The sequence below is a fragment of the Arachis ipaensis genome, chromosome B10, assembly GCF_059453495.1.
Source record: "Arachis ipaensis isolate K30076 ecotype BB chromosome B10, ASM5945349v1, whole genome shotgun sequence".
In the NCBI taxonomy this organism is placed as follows: Eukaryota; Viridiplantae; Streptophyta; class Magnoliopsida; order Fabales; family Fabaceae; genus Arachis; species Arachis ipaensis.
The window spans coordinates 7,827,692-7,846,781 of NC_142435.1; the positions used below are offsets into that span (position 1 = coordinate 7,827,692).

The window sequence follows — 19,090 nt, forward strand, 5'->3', positions numbered from 1 at the left end:
GCCTCCCAACACCAAACTTAGAGTTTAACTGTGGGGGCTCTGGTTGACTCTGTTTTGAGAGAAGCTTACTGTGCCTCTTTTCCATGTTTACAGAAGGATGTCCTTGAGTTTTAAACTCAAGGGAGTCCTCATTCAATTGAAGGGCTAGTTCGCCTCTGTCAACATCAATCACAGCTCTTGCTGTGGCTAGGAAGGGTCTTCCAAGGATGATGGATTCATCCTCATCCTTCCCAGTATCTAGGACTATGAAATCAGCAGGGATGTAAAGGCCTTCAACCTTTACTAACACGTCCTCTACTTGTCCATAAGCCTGTTTTCTTGAATTTTCTGCCATCTCTAATGAGATTTTAGTAGCTTGCACCCCAAAGATTCCCAGTTTCTCTATTACAGAGAGGGGCATGAGGTTTATCCCTAAACCAAGGTCACACAGAGCCTTTTCAAAGATCATGGTGCCTATGGTACAAGGTATTAAGAACTTTCCAGGATCCTGTTTCTTCTGAGGTAATGTCAGTTGATCCAGATCACTCAGTTCATTGGTGAACAAGGGAGGTTCATCTTCCCAAGTCTCAATACCAAATAATTTGGCATTTAGTTTCATGATTGTACCAAGGTACTTGGTAACTTACTCCTTAGTAACATCCTCATTCTCTTCAGAAGAGGAATACTCATCAGAGCTCATGAATGGCATAAGGAGGTTTAATGGAATCTCTATGGTCTCTAGTTGAGTCTCAGATTCCTTTGGTTCCTCAGAGGGAAACTCCTTATTGATCACTGGACGTCCCAGGAGGTCTTCCTCCTTGGGATTCACGTCCTCCTCCTCTTTTGTGGTTTCGGCCATGATGGTCATTTCAATGGCCTTGCACTCTCCTTTTGGATTTTCTTCTGTATTGCTTGGGAGAGTACTAGGAGGGATTTCAGTGACTCTTTTACTCAGCTGGCCCACTTGTGCCTCCAAATTTCTAATGGAGGACCTTGTTTCATTCATGAAACTCACAGTGGCCTTAGATAGATCAGAGACTAAGTTTGCTAAATTAGAAATATTTTGTTCAGAGTTCTCTGTCTGTTGCTGAGTGGATGATGGAAAAGGTTTACTATTGTTAAACCTATTTCTTCCACCATTATTAAAGCCTTGTTGAGGCTTTTGTTGATCCTTCCATGAGAGATTTGGGTGATTTCTCTATGAGGGATTATAGGTGTTTCCATAAGGTTCACCCATATAATTTACCTCTGCTATTGCATGGTTCTCAGGATCATAAGCTTCTTCTTCAGAAGATGCCTCTTGAGTACTGTTGGATGCAACTTGCATTCCATTCAGACTCTGAGAAATCATATTGACTTGCTGAGTCAATATTTTATTCTGAGCCAATATGCCATTCAGAGTATCAATTTCAAGAACTCCCTTCTTCTGAGGCATCCCATTACTCACAGGATTCCTCTCAGAAGTGTACATAAACTGGTTATTAGCAACCATGTCAATAAGTTCTTGAGCTTCTGTAGGCGTTTTCTTTAGGTGAATGGATCCACCTGCAGAAGTATCCAATGACATCTTAGATAACTCAGACAGACCATCATAGAATATATCCAGGATGGTCCATTCTGAAAGCATGTCAGAAGGACACTTTTTGGTCAGTTGCTTGTATCTCTCCCAAGCTTCATAGAGGGATTCACCTTCTTTCTGTCTGAAGGTTTGAACATCCACTCTAAGCTTACTAAGCTTTTCAGGAGGAAAGAACTTGGCTAAGAAAGTCGTGACCAGCTTATCCCAAGAGTTCAGGCTATCTTTGGGTTGAGAGTCCAACCATACTCTAGCTCTGTCTCTTACAGCAAAAGGGAAAAGTATGAGCCTGTAGACTTCAGGATCTACTCTATTAGTCTTAACAGTATCATAGATCTGCAAAAATTCAGTTAAGAACTGAAAAGGATCTTCAGATGGAAGTCCATGGAACTTGCAGTTCTGCTGCATCAGAGAAACTAATTGAGGTTTCAGCTCAAAATTGTTTGCTCCAATGGTGGGGATGGAGATGCTTCTTCCATGTAAATTAGTCACCAAGTATCCTCCTTGCATTATTATTATTTTCGGCTGCCATCTCCTCTTCCTGTTCGAAAATTTCTGAAAGGTGCTTGCTGGGTTGTTGTAATTTAGCTTCTCTTAGTTTCCTCTTCAGAGTCCTTTCAGGTTCTGGATCTGCTTCAACAAGAATATTCTTGTCTTTGCTCCTGCTCATATGAAAAAGAGGGAACAGAAAAATAATAATAATATGGATCCTTTTTACCCAAGTATAGATGTTCCCTTATGTGAGTAGAAGAAAAGAAGAAGAGAAAATCTGAACTCAGAGAGAGGGAGAGAGTTCGGATTTTTAGTGAGTGAGGAAGAGATGTTAGTAAATAAATAAATAAATAGAAGGAGATGAGAGAGAGAGAATTTTCGAAAATTATTTTTGAAAAAGATTTAGTGATTTTCGAAAATTATTTTTGAAAAATGTTAGTAATTTTCGAAAATCAAAAATTAAAATAATTGGTTAATTAAAAAGAATTTTTGAAAAAGAGGGAGATATTTTCGAAAATTAGAGAGAGAGAGAGAGTTAGTTAAGTAGTTTTGAAAAAGATAAGAAACAAACAAAAAGTTAGTTAGTTAGTTGAAACAAATTTTGAAAATCAATTTTTGAAAAGATAAGAAGATAAGAAGTTAGAAAAGATATTTTAAAATCAAATTTTTGAAAAAGATAAGATAAGAAGATATTTTTGAAAAGATATGATTGAAATTAGTTTTGAAAAAGATGTGATTTTTAAAATCACAATTAATGACTTGATTCACAAGAAATCACAAGATATGATTCTAGAACTTAAAGTTTGAATCTTTCTTAACAAGCAAGTAACAAACTTGAAATTTTTGAATCAAAACATTAATTGATGATGTTATTTTCGAAAATTATGTAATAAAGATAAGAAAAAGATTTTTGAAAAATATTTTTAAAATTTTTGAAAATAACTAAGAAAAATAAAAAAGATGTGATTTTTGAAAAAGATAAGATTTTTAAATTGAAAATTTGATTTGACTCATAAAAACAACTAGATTTTTAAAAATTTTTGAAAAAGTCAACTCAAATTTTCGAATTTATGAGAAGAAAAAGGAGAAGACATTTTTTTTATTTTTGAATTTTTAATGATGAGGGAGAAAAACATGAAAATGATGCAATGCATGAAAGTTATGGATCAAAACAATGAATGCATGCAAGAATGCTATGAATGTCAAGATGAACATCAAGAACACTTTGAAGATCATGATGAACATCAAGAACATATTTTTGAAAAATTTTCAATGCAAAGAAAACATGCAAGACACCAAACTTAGAAATCTTTCATGTTCAGACACTATGAATGCAAAAATGCATATGAAAAACAAGAAAAGACACAAAACAAGAAAACATCAAGATCAAACAAGAAGACTTACCAAGAACAACTTGAAGATCATGAAGAACATTATGAATGCATGAATTTTCGAAAAATGCATAAAATTTTAGAAAAAAATGCAATTGATACCAAATTAAAAATTGACTCAAGACTCAAACAAACAACACAAAATATTTTTTTGATTTTTATGATTTCATGATTTTTTTGGTATTTTTCGAAAATTAATGTGAGAAAAAGAAAAATAAGGATTCCAAAATTTTTAATATGAATTCCAGGAATCGTACTATTATTCTAAAGCTCCAATCTGAGGGTTAGACATGGCTTAATAGCCAGTCAAGCTTTAGCATGTATTGATACTTTCCATGTATAGAGCAACTAAGTGTGTGAAGATCAACAAGCTCTTGTGATGATAAGTTGAAACCCCAGTCCAAAAGATTAAACATGGCTTACAGCCAGCCAGGATTCAACAAATCATCAAGAAACACTAGAATTCATTCTTAAAAATTCTGAAGAAAAATATATTTTTGAAAACATTTATTTTAAAAAAAAAATTTTCGAAAACAAAGGAGAAATTTTTTGAAATTTTTTTTTTGAAAATAAAACAAAAAGAAAATTACCTAATCTGAGCAACACGATGAACCGTCAGTTGTCCAAACTCGAACAATCCCCGGCAACGGCGCCAAAAACTTGGTGCACGAAATTGTGATCTCAGGCAACGGCGCCAAAAACTCTGTACGCACGTCTTAATAAAATCGTTTTTCATTCACAACTTCAATACAACTAACCAGCAAGTGCACTGAGTCGTCCAAGTAATAAAACCTTACGTGAGTAAGGGTCGATCCCACGGAGATTGTTGGTATGAAGCAAGCTATAGTCATCTTGTAGATCTCAGTCAAGCGGATAATAATTGATTTTGGAGTTTTCGAAATCTATAGTAATTAAACAGAAAATAAAAGGAGAAATACTTATGTATATCAGTGGTGAGAATTTCAGATAAGTGTATGGAGATGCGTTCGTTCCTCTGAACCTCTGCTTTCCTGCTGTCATCATCCAATCAGTCTTACTCCTTTCCATGGCTGGCTTTATGTAAGGACATCACCATTGTCAATGGCTACTTTTCATCCTCTTTGGAAAATGGTCCGATGCGCTGTCACTGCATGGCTAATCGTCTGGAGACATCACCGTGGTCAATGGCTGCATCCTATCCTCTTGTGAAAATGGTCCAAATGCTCTGTCACAGCATGGCTAATCATCTGAGGTTCTCGATCATACTGGAATAGGATTCACCCTCCTTTTGCGTCTGTCACTACGCCCAGCACTCGCGAGTTTGAAGTTTGTCACAGTCATTCAATCCCAGAATCCTACTCGGAATACCACAGACAAGGTTTAGACTTTCCAGATTCTCATAAATGCCGCCATCAATCTAGCTTACACCACGAAGATTCTGATTAAGAGATCTAAGAGATACTCATTCAATTGAAGGTAGAACGGAAGTGGTTGTCAGGCACGCGTTCGTGGGGGAATGATGATGATTGTCACGTTCATCACATTCATGTTGAAGTGCGAATGAATATCTTAGAAGCGGAATAAGTTGAATTGAATAGAAAAACAGTGGTACTTTGCATTAATTCATGAGGAACAGCAGAGCTCCACACCTTAATCTATGGAGTGTAGAAACTCTACCGTTGAAAATACATAAGTGAACATAGGGTAAGCATGGCCGAGTGGCCAGCCTCCCATGGAGGTCTAGAGATCTAAAAATGATCAAAAGATGTCTAATACAATAGTAAAAAGTCCTATTTATACTAAACTAGTTACTAGGGTTTACAGAAGTAAGTAATTGATGCATAAATCCACTTCCGGGGCCCACTTGGTGTGTGCTTAGGCTGAGCTTGAATGTTACACGTGCAGAGGCTCTTTTTGGAGTTGAACGCCAGGTTGTAACGTGTTTCTGGTGTTCAACTCTGGTTCGTGACGTGTTTCTGGCGTTTAACTCCAGACTGCAGCATAGAACTGACGTTCAATGCCCTTTTGCATCGTTTAAACTCGGTCAAAGTATGGACTATTATATATTGATGGAAAGCCCTGGATGTCTACTTTCCAACGCAATTAGAAGCGTGCCATTTTGAGTTCTGTAGCTCCAGAAAATCTACTTTGAGTGCAGGGAGGTCAGAATCCAACAGCATCAGCAGTCCTTCTTCAACCTCTGAATCTGATTTTTGCTCAAGTCCCTCAATTTCAGCCAGAAAATACCTGAAATCACAGAAAAACACATAAACTCATAGTAAAGTCCAGAAATGTGAATTTAACATAAAAACTAATGAAAATATCCCTAAAATAACTAGATTCTACTAAAAACATACTAAAAACAATGTCAAAAAGCGTATAAATTATCCGCTCATCATCCATGAATATTATATACTACATAGAGAAAACCGAAACCATACCTTGGCCGATTCTCTTTATGCACCAAAACTCAAATTGATCACAAATTAGCTTTCAACCAAATTCCAAACTTTCGAATCCACTCCAATAAGCACAAATAAGTTCCAAGAGCTCCCAAAGCCACAATAATCAAACTATATGCATACAAATCACCTCAAATCAACCTAGGGTTCTAGTTAAACATAATTTCATAAGGTTTTAGTGGCTCTTACCTTCTCCCACAGATTTACTAGCAAGAATCCAAGGCTAAGCAAGGATTAGAGCAAACCTAAACACGAAGAATCATAAAAACTCATTTAATCAAAAACCTTATAAACCCGAATTTTGAGGAGAGAAACTGAGAAGATTTCATGATTATCTTGAGGGTTTCTTGGGTGGGTCTTGTAGAGCTCTCCACGAGAAACGCGTAGCCACAAACGGTGTGGCAATCGGAGATCTCTAGCTCAAGATATGAGCTTTGGAAGAAGATGATGAATAGTAACCAAAAGGGTTTCTCTCTTCTTCTCTTTTCAGCATGTATGAGTGTGTTTGTTTAGTGTTGTGGCTGATTTGGTTCATTTAATGAGCCTTTTATATGTTGGGCTTGGGCCCAACTTGGGCCCGATCCAACCCATTAGCATTTTTAGCCCGTTTGGCCCAACTTCGGGCCAAACCTTTAAAATTAACACCCAGTTTTCTATTTCTAACATTTTTCTAAGGTTTTCGCGGGTTTTCACTTTTTCTCATGCGGTACCGGGAAGACTTGAACCGGTTCAACCGGTTCAACTGTCGGTTTGTGATTTTTCATGATTTTTCGCAGAAAGCACATTTTCTGACTCAGAAAGACCCACTGAGTCTGAAAATCACCTTTAAATCCTCAAATCCTCTCTCTAACTTTTTGAAGCCTAATTTGGACAATATTAATTACTTAATTAACCGGTTGATTAGTTGTGGTTCTTAACAAAAGACACACACAAAAAAAATAATAATAAAGAGAATCAATAAAAATATTAACATATAAACCATATACACGAACAATGTATATATTAATTGTTAATCACAAAAAAAAGACTATATATATATATATATATATATATATGAATTGAAGTACACATGACATAATAGAATATTACAAAACAAAATTATAGTAAGATTATTTAAAAACAACGTAAAGATGACACATCTTTTTTGTTAATCATAAGCTAAAAGTAAAAAAAGTATGTGCCTAATAATAAGCAATTAAAATATAAAAATATAAAAAAATATAAAAAATAAAATATATAAATAAAGATAAAAGAAATAAAAATTAAATAAAATACAAAATTTGTACCCTAAACATGAGAGAGAGAGGAATGGAGGGAGGGAGGGAGAGAGAGAAAAAAAAGAGAGCAAATGAGTATAAAACATTTGATCTTATATAAATAGATGGTATTGAGAAAAATAAACTAATTAAATTAATTCATATATTTCATTATCATATTTATTATTTATTAAATAATTTGATATTTACTCCAATCAAATAAAACAATTAATATAATTAACCAAATTAATTAATTGATGTAATTAATTATAATTAGTCAATTCATATAAATTATAATAAATGGTGAGATTTGAATGTCTAATTAAATTAATTAATTGATATAATTAATTAATTATAATTGATTTACTTTAATGAATTAAATAAAATAAATCAGGAAACACCTCAAAAGCATGCACATCAGTTTCATCATTAAGTGCAAAAATCCGATTTTTATATAATAGAATAGATTATTTTTTTTATGTATTTTGATTAATAGAATTATTTTTTAAAGACGTTTTAAATTTGTTATAATATTTTTATAAAAGTTGATTAATAGGTTTTTCTTCAAAAAAATTTTTCCTAAAATTTGTTTAATGAGATCTTATTTTAATTTTTCTCCTTTATCTGTTATATTCATTGATTATATTAATCTTCTATTACAATACATTTTTTATTTATTTCACACATTATTTATTTTACCTTCTTTTACTTCTTTTAATTGTTCTCTTTATTTTATTTTTAATTTTTTATTTTATTTTTATTCCTCATTTATAAAGTTATTATAATTCATCACATGCATGTTCTTTTTGAATTTAAGTAACTTTTTTAGGTTATATTTTATCATTGATGCTCTATATTATTTAGTGTGCTTATTTTTAATTTTTTAGTTATGTGTAAATATATTTATAAAAATATGATTTTATTTTGTCCAGTATTTACTATCGCGTTTAGTAGATAAATAACAAAATTTTTATTTATTGTTACATTGATTGAGTTTGAAATTTTTATTTTTACTTTTATACATTTGTTTATATTGTATGATTTGTATTTGTGTTAGTGACATCACGACGGTTCATACATTTTAATATTTGTGTAACAAATCTTATAAATTGTTTTTACAAGTTATAATTTATTTTTGTTTTATTTGAATATTCAATTTTTAATAATAATTTTTATTTATTTATAAATATATTATTTCCTATTTTTATTTAAAAAATTATAAAATAGTAAATATAAATTTTTTTTAATTTTATCCTTAATATTTAGTTTTAGTTTTATTCTTAATATTTTAATATGTTTCAGTTATACTACTAAATAAATAACATTAAATATAAATAATTAATTATACTAATTATTTGATTTGACTAAAATAAATATTAAATTATTTAATAAATAATTAATAAGAAAATGAAATAAATGAATTTAATTTAAATTATATATATATATATTAGAATGTATTTTATACTTTTTTTTTCTCTTTTTTTTTTTTGTATCTTTGTAATTTTTTTATTTTGCCAAAATTTTCTATAATTTTGTTTTATATTTTTTTATATATTTTGATTAATAGTTTTTAAGGGTGTTACTATTTTATGAGAATGATATAACTTTAACTTTGGTTATTTAGGAATTAACTAAGTGGCTAGAGTAGTTTCACGCCACGAACCAACAAATACTAGCAATTAGAATGATAAAAAAGACTAGCCAATCGGGGACTAAATGGGATCGATAAAATTTTTACAGGTGAAGACCTGTCCACGTGAAATAGACTGGGATGAGGACATAGGTACCCTCTTCAAGGGACTCGTTCAATCCACATAAATATAAATTACTGATTTATCCTTTTATATATATATATATATATATATATATATATATATATATATATATATTTTTTTTTTTTTTTTAATTTGATAATCCTAATTTTTATCTCCAATTTAAACTCTTTTTTTCTAAACTCATCCTTAGCCTTGATTTTTTATCTACTTTTCCTCTAACTCACTTTCTCTGCCTCTTAAGTTCGTCATTATGTCGCTCAATCTCATTCTAAAATATTATATTATGTTATTATGTTGGAAGATGTTTTTATATTTTTTTAAATGTTAGTTTTTATAATGAATATATTATGAGTTGTGTTCAATTATATTGAATTGATTATTTTATTATTATTATATTATAGTTTTTTTGTTATTTTTTTTAAAAATTTTCAAAGAATATCCATAAATAATTGTGGGTATCTGCATTCGCTAAGGAGATAATTAAATAGGGGGACTTGCGACGAAAATGGAGAGCAAACGGGGGATATTTTTTTTAAATGGGAGCGAAGGACGGAAAAAGGGGTCCGCTTCTGTGCCCACACGAGTATCTATTACTATATCTAACTAACAACGAAAATTCAATTCGAGCCAATTTGAAATAGGACACGTGAACTTTATCTGCATCGGGTTTTAAGACAATGAACCTAATTCGAATTTAGGATCCTAAGAATAGACCTAAGTTGATCTTACTCATTTGACTTAATATTTTGAATTATTACTGTAATAAATACTATACTATTAAATATAATTATATTTAGTATATATAAAAGTTAAGTATACTTATAATATATTTTATTATAATTAAACTAAAAAAATTCTAATTATCTTTTTTTTTAATTTTAAATATTATTTACTATCTTATTGAAAAAATGAATAATAATAATCACTCATATAATTAAAATAGATCATCCTAATATACACATGACACTACATATAACAAGGATTATTATATGTGATAAATTATTTTTTTATTTTTCTAAAGATAATTTATATGTAAATTAACTAATCTTTATAACATACGATCTATTGCATAATTTTTCTCCTCTTAATATGGATAAATTGATGAATTTAATATATAAAATATAATTTATATTATTTAACATACGAAATAAGTAACTTAAGCCAATTATCTAAGACAATAAATATAATAATACAAATACCTATATATTTATTAGTATTAAAAAAATATACAAATAATATAAACATGATTTTGTTTGTAGAAAAATAATAATAAAAGTTATTAATTAAGTTAATTATATAATAAAAAATTATAAATAATTTCTTAAATAATAATAAAAGATAATATCACTATTTTCACGTACTATAAAGTTTTTAAAAAAAATTTAGACAATAAATCAATCCTAAATAAATTATACATTAGCTCTGTTAAAAAGTTAAATGATATATTAGATATTATTATTTGTGTACTAATATATATATACATATATATATGTATGTATTATCAATTATTAAGTTATAATTAATTTTTAACTCAAATTTTGGTAATTAAAATTTAAATGATTAAAATTATTAAATACTAAATATTTTACAGTTAACTAATTTTGTTTTTATTATTAAAATTTTAAAAAATGTGAGTTGTTAATCAATTCTGAATTCAAATTTAAATTTAAATTTGTGTAAGAAAATATTTTGAATTTTTTTTTCACCAACCAGAATTAATTTTAAAATAAAAATTATTTTGTACATCATATTATAAAATAGTGTAGTCATTTATTTTTTTAATGGCAATTATTATTAAATAAAATGATATAAAAATAGAAAAAAAATATATTCCAATCTAGGAATAATAATTTATTTTTCAATAGAATAAATTATATATTAAAAACAAAAATTATTATAATTTCTTTTTACACAATTTAATATACTCAACTACGGTGTTTTGGTAATATTGCAAAAAAATATTAATCGATCTAATAACTTTTTTAATGACATAAGTTTATAAATTTAAAAGCTTGAAAATCATGTCATAAAATATAAAATTTTAATCGGTAATAACGTTGATCATATTGGTTGACTTCCTGAATGAATATGATATCAATAAATAAAACCGTCACAGTTAAATTTCAACAAAGGCAAATCTCCATAAGTATTGTATCATCAATGAGAATTGTTCTACTTTCAAGACAAATACTATTTTCTTTCATTGTATTTTCCAACTTGGTAGGTCGAGAACTAATCCTCCGCGGATTGAAGCTCCATTTATTAAGAGTCTGCCGTTATCCAATGAGTTGTTACATACACAAGGCGAAATCCGAAACTCTAACCGCTAGCCGTTTGGGAAGTAGCTAAGCTACTTTTTTTGACTTTTGGATTATGAAAAGTCACAATCTGGGTGTTTGACACCATTTTAGAAAAAACTTTTAACTTCTCAAAAAGTTAATTTACAGCTTTTTTAAAAAAAAAGTAGAAATATACGACTTCTCTACTTTTCGATAAGTCATTCTACCACTTGTTTAAAAAAAAATTTAATTTCAAAACAAAAAAAAATCTACTTTCCTTTTTCACTCTGTGAAAAATACTGACCATTCACCACCATTTTTCAGGCAAGGTCTGCTAGAAGCACTGGCCTTCCACCATAATTCCACCATCATTCTCACGCAATGTTCCAAACCTCATCATTTTCACGTAATGATTAATCTGATGGAAGTATTGATGATCCTCCACCACCATTTTTCAGACAATATTGCATTTGAACAACCTACTGCTTATATTCCTTCTAAGTATTTTTTATTATTTTATCACTCTATTTTTTATTATTAAATTTTTATTTAACTGTGGTATGAAATTTCAGTTTTAATTTTATTTTTTTCGTATGTGATTTTATAGCTTGCTATTATTTTCATAGTTAATTATAGCAAGTTCTTGACCTCAATAAAAGAGAAGAAAGTTCTAACAGGAGTAAAAAAAATAAAAAATATCAACAAAATATACATTGACATACATTTTATATTTATTTTTTATTTTCACCTACCATATCATACACAATATTAGTGATTAGGTTATGTAAAATCAATATTCAATATTGGAAAGTATTTGTTATCATTGTTATTTTAATATTCATTCTCTTCTGTAAAAAAAAATTATTTTTTGAGTTATTTATCCAAACGCTACAACTTTAAAATAAGTACTTTTATAACTAAATATCCAAACACAAAATAACTTCTTTATAAGCTGCTATTAATAAAAGTCCTTATGTTGTAAGCTTTTTTTTCAAAAGAACTTATTTAAGTTATTTACCCAAACTTAGGTAGACGAGTGAGATGACCACTCAATCAATCCAAATCAGTTAAGACAAAAACTAATTATTTTAAATATTTTTAACATTAAAAATAATTAAATTTTAATTTTAATTATAACTTTGTAAAATATTTATAGTAATAATTATTATATATCTTTTGTTTAATTTCTTTTAATAAAAAAATTATATATTTTTATTAATTATCCCGTACACTCTGTACCAGAACATACACTAGTTTAAGTAGTTTAAGTAGTAAAAATAAAAGTATTAAAAAATAAAAAAATAGAAGCTACCATTTATATTTTTTAAAAGCTCTTTTTTGTACTTATAAAAAAAATATTTTTAATATAATAAATAAATAAATAATATTTTTATATTGTTATATCCAAACATAATTATTAAAAAAATATATTTTTACATGAAATTATTTTTGCTTTTATAAAAAAATATTTTAAAAAAAATTACTTAAAAAATTATTTTTTCATAAAAACTCCTCCAAACAAACCTTAAGTAATTCTTAATTCTGAACTAAATCCAGCTAGTTTAGTTAGATGTTAGATTTAAAGAACTTCTCATAGTTACTTATGCTCCAAGTAAAAATCGTATTTCTTGCAACTCAAGTAATTTCAATTGCACTTGAGACGATTATTTAGTTTTCGCGATCTCAAAACTCACATAATGTAATTATTCTAGAGATGGGACCTTTGATATCGACAATATTCTCATTCTGTCCTATTGTATTAGACTCACCAAAATGACATATTGAATTCGTATCAGAAATCTATTATCCTATTTTTAATGTCTCTTCTAGACTTTTCACACACAGTGATAACCTTTATTTCAATCGAAAAACTCATCTTCTCAACATTTATTTTCACTTTTTTTTTTCTCTCCATAGTTTCTTTCTCGTCTCAAGTCTGATTCTCTCAATCTCTATTTTAATTTGTGTTGGAATGTGTTGAATTTTATTAGATTGATTAATTTTATAATTATTATGCTTTATTATTTCTTTTATTATTATTTATTTTTAAAAGATAATATTCATGGATTGGTAGATATCCTCCTTTTTCACAAAAACGAATAAATGAAGAGCCATGATAAAAATAAAGACATTATTTTTTAAACGGAAATAGAGAACAGAAAAAGGATACGCACTCGGACCATCCCACAGAGTCTTATTGTCATTCCTAACTTACAATGACAATGAGATCAAGCCACTAGATAACTAAAAAAATAATAGTTCAGATCGATTTAAAAAGTAAAATCAAATAATTTGTGATGATATGATTTTATTTTTTTAATTTAATTCAATTTGATTCAAATGATTGCAATTTATACTGTATGAATTTGAATTTATTAATTCAATCGTATTCAAACTATTATGAGGATTAGATCAGTTTATTCACATCCAAATTTTAACTTTTATAATTTAAAATATTTAATTATTAATTATTTTTTCTTAAACCAAGTTATATTCAATACAAATTTTATAATTTGAAATTTTGTAATTTATATTATATTTTTCCAAATTTTAAATTGTTTAAATTATTATCTTACTCAAATATTAAATTATATATAATTCGGTTTTATAAAAAAAATTAATAATTTAATATTTTAACGGAATATAAAGTGATATAAATGTAATACAAATGACAATAAATTTAAATTGAAATTAGATTAAAAAAAATCCAAATCTGTATAATGCAAAGTTTAAATTAAATTAGGGACAAGTTATTTATTTAAAATATTTGGAGATTAAAATTATCAGAATACAATTTTTTAATACTGCAGACGCATTTGCAACATTTATATTACCATAAAAATCGTAAGAGGATATGGTGGTTTCAAGAATGTACATAAATCGTTACTTCGATATTCTAAAGAAGAGAAATGAGACCAAAAACTACTTCGACCCTCATTCATGCTCCATTCACCAAGTTATTCTTCCTTGGAACAATCTCATCGCAAATAAATTCTAGAACAGATTTTACCTTTTTTTTTTCTTTTTTAATTTCTTCAATTTATGCAGTTGATCATCGATGGAAAAGTAAGAGAAAGCAGCAAAAGGTGGATCCTCGAGAAGATTACAATTGTTTCTTTTTAGTGCCATTTCGGTAGTGTAGCGGTTTTTGAAGAAATCTCAACGTGAAGAAATCGTGATAGGCTTTAGCAGTTTCTAGGAAAATAAAGCGTTGCACAAACTGTGGGGTGATGTCGCGGTTTAGATGCGTCTATCAATCCGTTTCACTCAATAGCGGATCCTTCATTTAAAATTTAAATCAAAACTTTCAAGAAAGAATTTTGTTTAGAGAGAGAGAGAGTTGTAGATTGAGAAAAGGAGGAGAAGACTTAGAGAGAATTTGGATATTTAAGATTCCTAGAGAGGTCAATTTTAAGTGGGACCATAATGGATGAAGGTAGCTTGTATCGACTCAACAACATTGTTCATGTTGTCGGCAACATCAATGAAGAGGTAAGTTTGTTTTCTTTTAAGTATTAAAGTTTATAACATAAAATGTAGTATATTTAGGGTATAGGAATTAGAATACAAAATGTAAGGTTTGTAGCTTAATATTTGAAATTTAAATTAAGGATTTAAAATTTTAAATGTAGAAGGTTTATAGTTTAGTATTCGGGATTTAAGATTCAAATTTTAAATATAGAATTTAAGGTTTGTAGGTTAGTATTTGAAAATTAAGAATTAAATTTTTAAATTTTAAATTTTAAACTTTAAATTATAAACTTAAATTTTAAAATTTAGGAGTTATAAATTTAAAAGTTGGAGATTTTTTATTTGTTCTAAAGTACATTAATATTTGTTTTATATTTTTATGTAAAAGACCACACTTATTCCTCTATTTTAATAAAATTAGACTTAAAAATAATGTTAAGAGAACTATATTTAAAATTAGTTAAGACTGGATAAATAAGACACTCGTAGTTTCTCTAAGTATTAGAATTTAATTTGGGTGTGGTTATTTTTCTCACATCATGCAGCCAAGTAGGTGTACTTATAGCGTTTGCAGACAATAGAATATACCTTTGTATGAAAGGATCATATCTTATTTGGAGAGGGCTGATTTGTACCATTTGGCTAGGCTGAGCACGCGTTGGTTCTGGTTAGATGAGCCATTGGTCAGCCCAATTATTGAAAGGTGGCGTCCTGAAACGCACACTTTTCATATGCCGTTCGGAGAGTGCACCATCATGCTACAAGATGTGGCATATCAACTGGGGTTGTCCGTCGATGGGAAGGTTGTTTCTGGGTGCCTCACATACTTCGATTAGATTATGGAGGATGGCAGACCGGTTTGGGAGTGGTTTCAGGAGTTATTTAGCGAGTTGCTGCCGTCGGATAAGGTTAAGCAGTTCACAGTCCATTTCACATGGTTCCATAGGAGGTTCACGGTGCTACCAGTTTATGCGAGTAAGGATACTGTACGTATATACGCACGTGCATACATTATGATGCTGCTATCCACTCCGCTGTTTAGTGACAAGAGTGTGAATCAGGTACATATTCAATGGTTGCCATTTGTGGCGAGGCTTGACGACATGGGTACTTACAGCTGGGGTTCAACTGCGTTGGCATGGCTAATTGATGCATGTGTCAGGTGGCCAACAGAAATGTCACAAACTTGGCAAGCCCCCTACAGCTACTACAGTCTTGAATCTTCTAGCGGTTCTCCACTCTCAGGCCGCATGGATTTGACAACTTTTCTTTTCCGTCGGCATCCAGGTATCAATCGATACACTGAGGGTTTCATTATTTGTTTCACGTTATTATATTTTTAAATCCCGGATTAAACATTCATGTCATATTATTCTCCTCTAGGTGGGCCAATTAGTACCCACATCTGATGGGAAGGAGCAAAGAATTATCCAGTTTTGCCTTGCATTAGACCGGCTGGGTGGTCAAGACGTAAGTTGTTTGTGTGTGGTTTGAAGTTTCATTACTTGTTCACCGACATGTTTGTATATAATGTTCTAATGCTAGATTCCGTTGTTATTTTCAAATTGTGTGGGAGCCTTATGATATGCTTGACGTACTTTCCATTGTTCATCCAAAGATTCTAGTTGAGGAGCACGGTCGGTTATGGCGGACGGACACTGGCCTGATATATTTTGCTGTCAATGAGTGGCATCAAGTTGATAGGGTGGTCTCACAGCTCGGTGGCGTACAGCATGGACCTGACACAGCGTTGAACATAGACTGGCTTCATGGCAAGGATGGTAGGAGTGGAGATAAGTGGTTCCTTACTTATTTTCAGACATGGCATTTGCATTGGGATAACATAGTTGATTCTATCCTGACTATCCAGAGAGTGGCTGATCCAGGTCAGTCTGCGAAGTTCCTAGACTGGTGGTACTGTATAGCACATAGGTTTCTGTTGCCGGATGCTGCATTTACCGATCCTAGGGTGGAGGAGATTCCAAATAATGCCTTCCACAGAGGGTCGTCGTAGGCGCCCGCAAGGGTACCAGTGTCAGATGTCCCTGATAACAGGCGTGTGGAGCAACGACGACACATTGGTACACGAGCTACTAATCAGGGGTGGCAATGTCTGAATGATATGATGCAGGAGCAGGAAGCTAGTGGTGATGGCGGAGGACAAGGCGACCATCGTGTGCGTCGGAGTCGTGCGAGACGTCGGGGTGCTGGACCGGGGAGTGCAGCTGCTAGCCATAATGATTGCCCCGCCAGCACAGAGCATGGTCACCAGTTTGATCATGTTACTGGTGGAGAGATGGAGGCTGGGATTTAGGGGGCACATTTACTCATGCATCGAGCTCTCAGAGTCTCAGGTATTCCTTGATGTCAACACCCAGATGTATGCTGACTTGGCTACGACTACCTTGACCATGGACATTGATGATGACCTGGGAGGTTCACAGTTCTACGCTGACTTCGCGGTGATCATACGGGATGATGATGGTCAGCATTACCAGCATCAGATGTCAGAGGTCAGGCTCAGATTTTGGAGTACCAGCAGCATATGCCAGAGGTTTAGTCACAAATTCCAGAGTATTAGCCACAGATATCAGAGGTTCAGTCTCAAATTCCGGTCTACCAGCCACAGATGACGGAGGGCCAGGCTCAGATGCCTGAGTACCAGCCACAGTTGGCGGTCGACCTTAATGAGCCTGCAGGCAGTCCGTATGACACTTGGTTCACTGTGGGAGGGATGCATCCATCTGCATTTGGAGTGGGTCTGCTAACTGATCGTCCCGCACATCAGCCTCAGAGAGGTGCTAGAGTGAGGCGCTCTGCTTGGTGTGGTATAAGCTCGCATCTACTTAGTCCATTTGGGGGACAATCCCTATGATGATGACGATGATGAGTAGCATCATTAGGATGTAGTTTCATCATCCTGTGTATGACTCTATTTTTTTGTACGACCATCTAGCGTTGCTTATTTATGTTTAGTTGCATCTACTTATGGTGTATAACTTTATTATATGTATGACTTTGTAGCTTTGCTTATTTATGTGTCACCTTATAATGTATTACTATTTAATGGAGTTCCTAGCTTTGATTGTTTGTATGAATTTCTAGATTTGGTACATCATATATTGTATCTGAATATAATGAAATTAACATTTCAAGAAAATGACAACTACATAGATGAACACATAAAATAAAGACAGAGCGACAAAAACTTGGTCACAAGGACAACATTAACTAAAATAAAGACAAAACGACAACAACAACATTAACTAGAATAAAGACAGAACGAAAACAAGAGAAACTGTGACAAAAACAACGACATCATGACATCTACGTATCACCTCCGTTCGTGGAGCCTCGCTGAGGGCAACTCCTACGAGTGTGCCCGGGCTGTCTGCAGAGGCCACAACGCTTTGATATATTAGGATCGGCCTCATTCATGGTATTACGGATTCTGGTATACCTTGGTCGCCGTTCTCTTGCACGTCTCATGTTAGGATCAGGAATGATAGTCGAACCAGCATAAGGTGGCCAAAGTCCCTCTGGAATAGGCGCCGAAAACCTCATTCGGTATACGCTGAACACCTTACTCATGGTGTAAACTTCATGAACATATGTAGCCTAGTTCAGTCGTGACTGAGCATAACATGCAATCGCATGGCAACATGGGTAATGGAGAGTCTAAAAGTACCCATAGTCTCACGTAAGATCCCTGAGGAAAACTCGATACGTACCCAGTAAGAAGTTATCGGTAAGAGTCGTTTTGGCCACAGTATACTCAGACTGATGCTTGTCAAAAAAAGTGACGATGAAGCATCTCGAATTTCTTAAGTTGCACTCTATTGCCATCGCCAAAGTCTGGCAAAATTAGTGCCCAGTTCCCAATTGCACCTCTGTCGTCTGTCCTCGAATCACAAATAGCTCTGCAAGCCCCCCGTATGTGGACTTCACCAATGCAGTGACCAGTAGATTTCGTGTGCCCTTCAATATAGAATTAATACACTCGGATATATTCGTTGTCATGTGGCCAAACCATCTGCCGCCATCTTGGTGCTGGGTCCACTTATCATACCCCATTCTGTTCGCACAATCACACATGGCCGGATTTTCAATCCTCATAATATCAAACTAATAGTCAAACTCTGCGTCAGTCTTTGTATAAGCAGCATTCACAAGTAGCCGTCTCGCATCCTGATCCTTGAAACTGAGGGAGAAATTAGCTGCAATTTGACGAATGCAAAACGCTTGATATGCATGAGGTGGTAGCCAACCACTGTTAGGTGCCTCCAGTACAGCCTTAATGCCATTGTGTCTGTCAGAGATTACCACAATACCCTCTTGCGGAGTCACATGTTGTCGTAGGTTGGTCAGGAAAAAAGCCTATGACTTCGTATTTTCCCTTCCACAAGTGCAAAAGCAATGGTAAGATATTC

General features: G+C 31.9%; 1 protein-coding gene and 1 non-coding gene across 2 annotated transcripts; both read left to right on the forward strand.

Moving 5' to 3' along the window:
• Positions 1-1,600: 1,600 nt before the first annotated feature.
• Positions 1,601-1,708, forward strand: LOC148579080 (small nucleolar RNA R71). Its single transcript, XR_015895732.1, has one exon. It is a non-coding gene; the product is annotated as a small nucleolar RNA R71 (small nucleolar RNA).
• Positions 1,709-15,499: 13,791 nt separating this feature from the next.
• LOC107620047 (serine/threonine-protein phosphatase 7 long form homolog) lies at positions 15,500-16,674 on the forward strand. Its single transcript, XM_016322271.1, has 3 exons — positions 15,500-15,947; positions 16,057-16,130; positions 16,237-16,674. Exons 1-3 carry the CDS (start codon positions 15,500-15,502, stop codon positions 16,672-16,674), a joined length of 960 nt encoding a protein of 319 aa, XP_016177757.1.
• The last annotated feature ends 2,416 nt before the right edge of the window (positions 16,675-19,090 follow it).

Excerpts from the sequence above, each read along its gene's own strand:
- LOC107620047 (XM_016322271.1), top strand. The coding sequence starts at position 15,500 with ATGGAGGATGGCAGACCGGTTTGGGAGTGGTTTCAGGAGTTATTTAGC. Across the intron at positions 15,948-16,056 it reads TCTTTTCCGTCGGCATCCAG|TACCCACATCTGATGGGAAG; the intron begins GTATCAATCGAT and ends TGGGCCAATTAG. Across the intron at positions 16,131-16,236 it reads ACCGGCTGGGTGGTCAAGAC|CCTTATGATATGCTTGACGT; the intron begins GTAAGTTGTTTG and ends ATTGTGTGGGAG.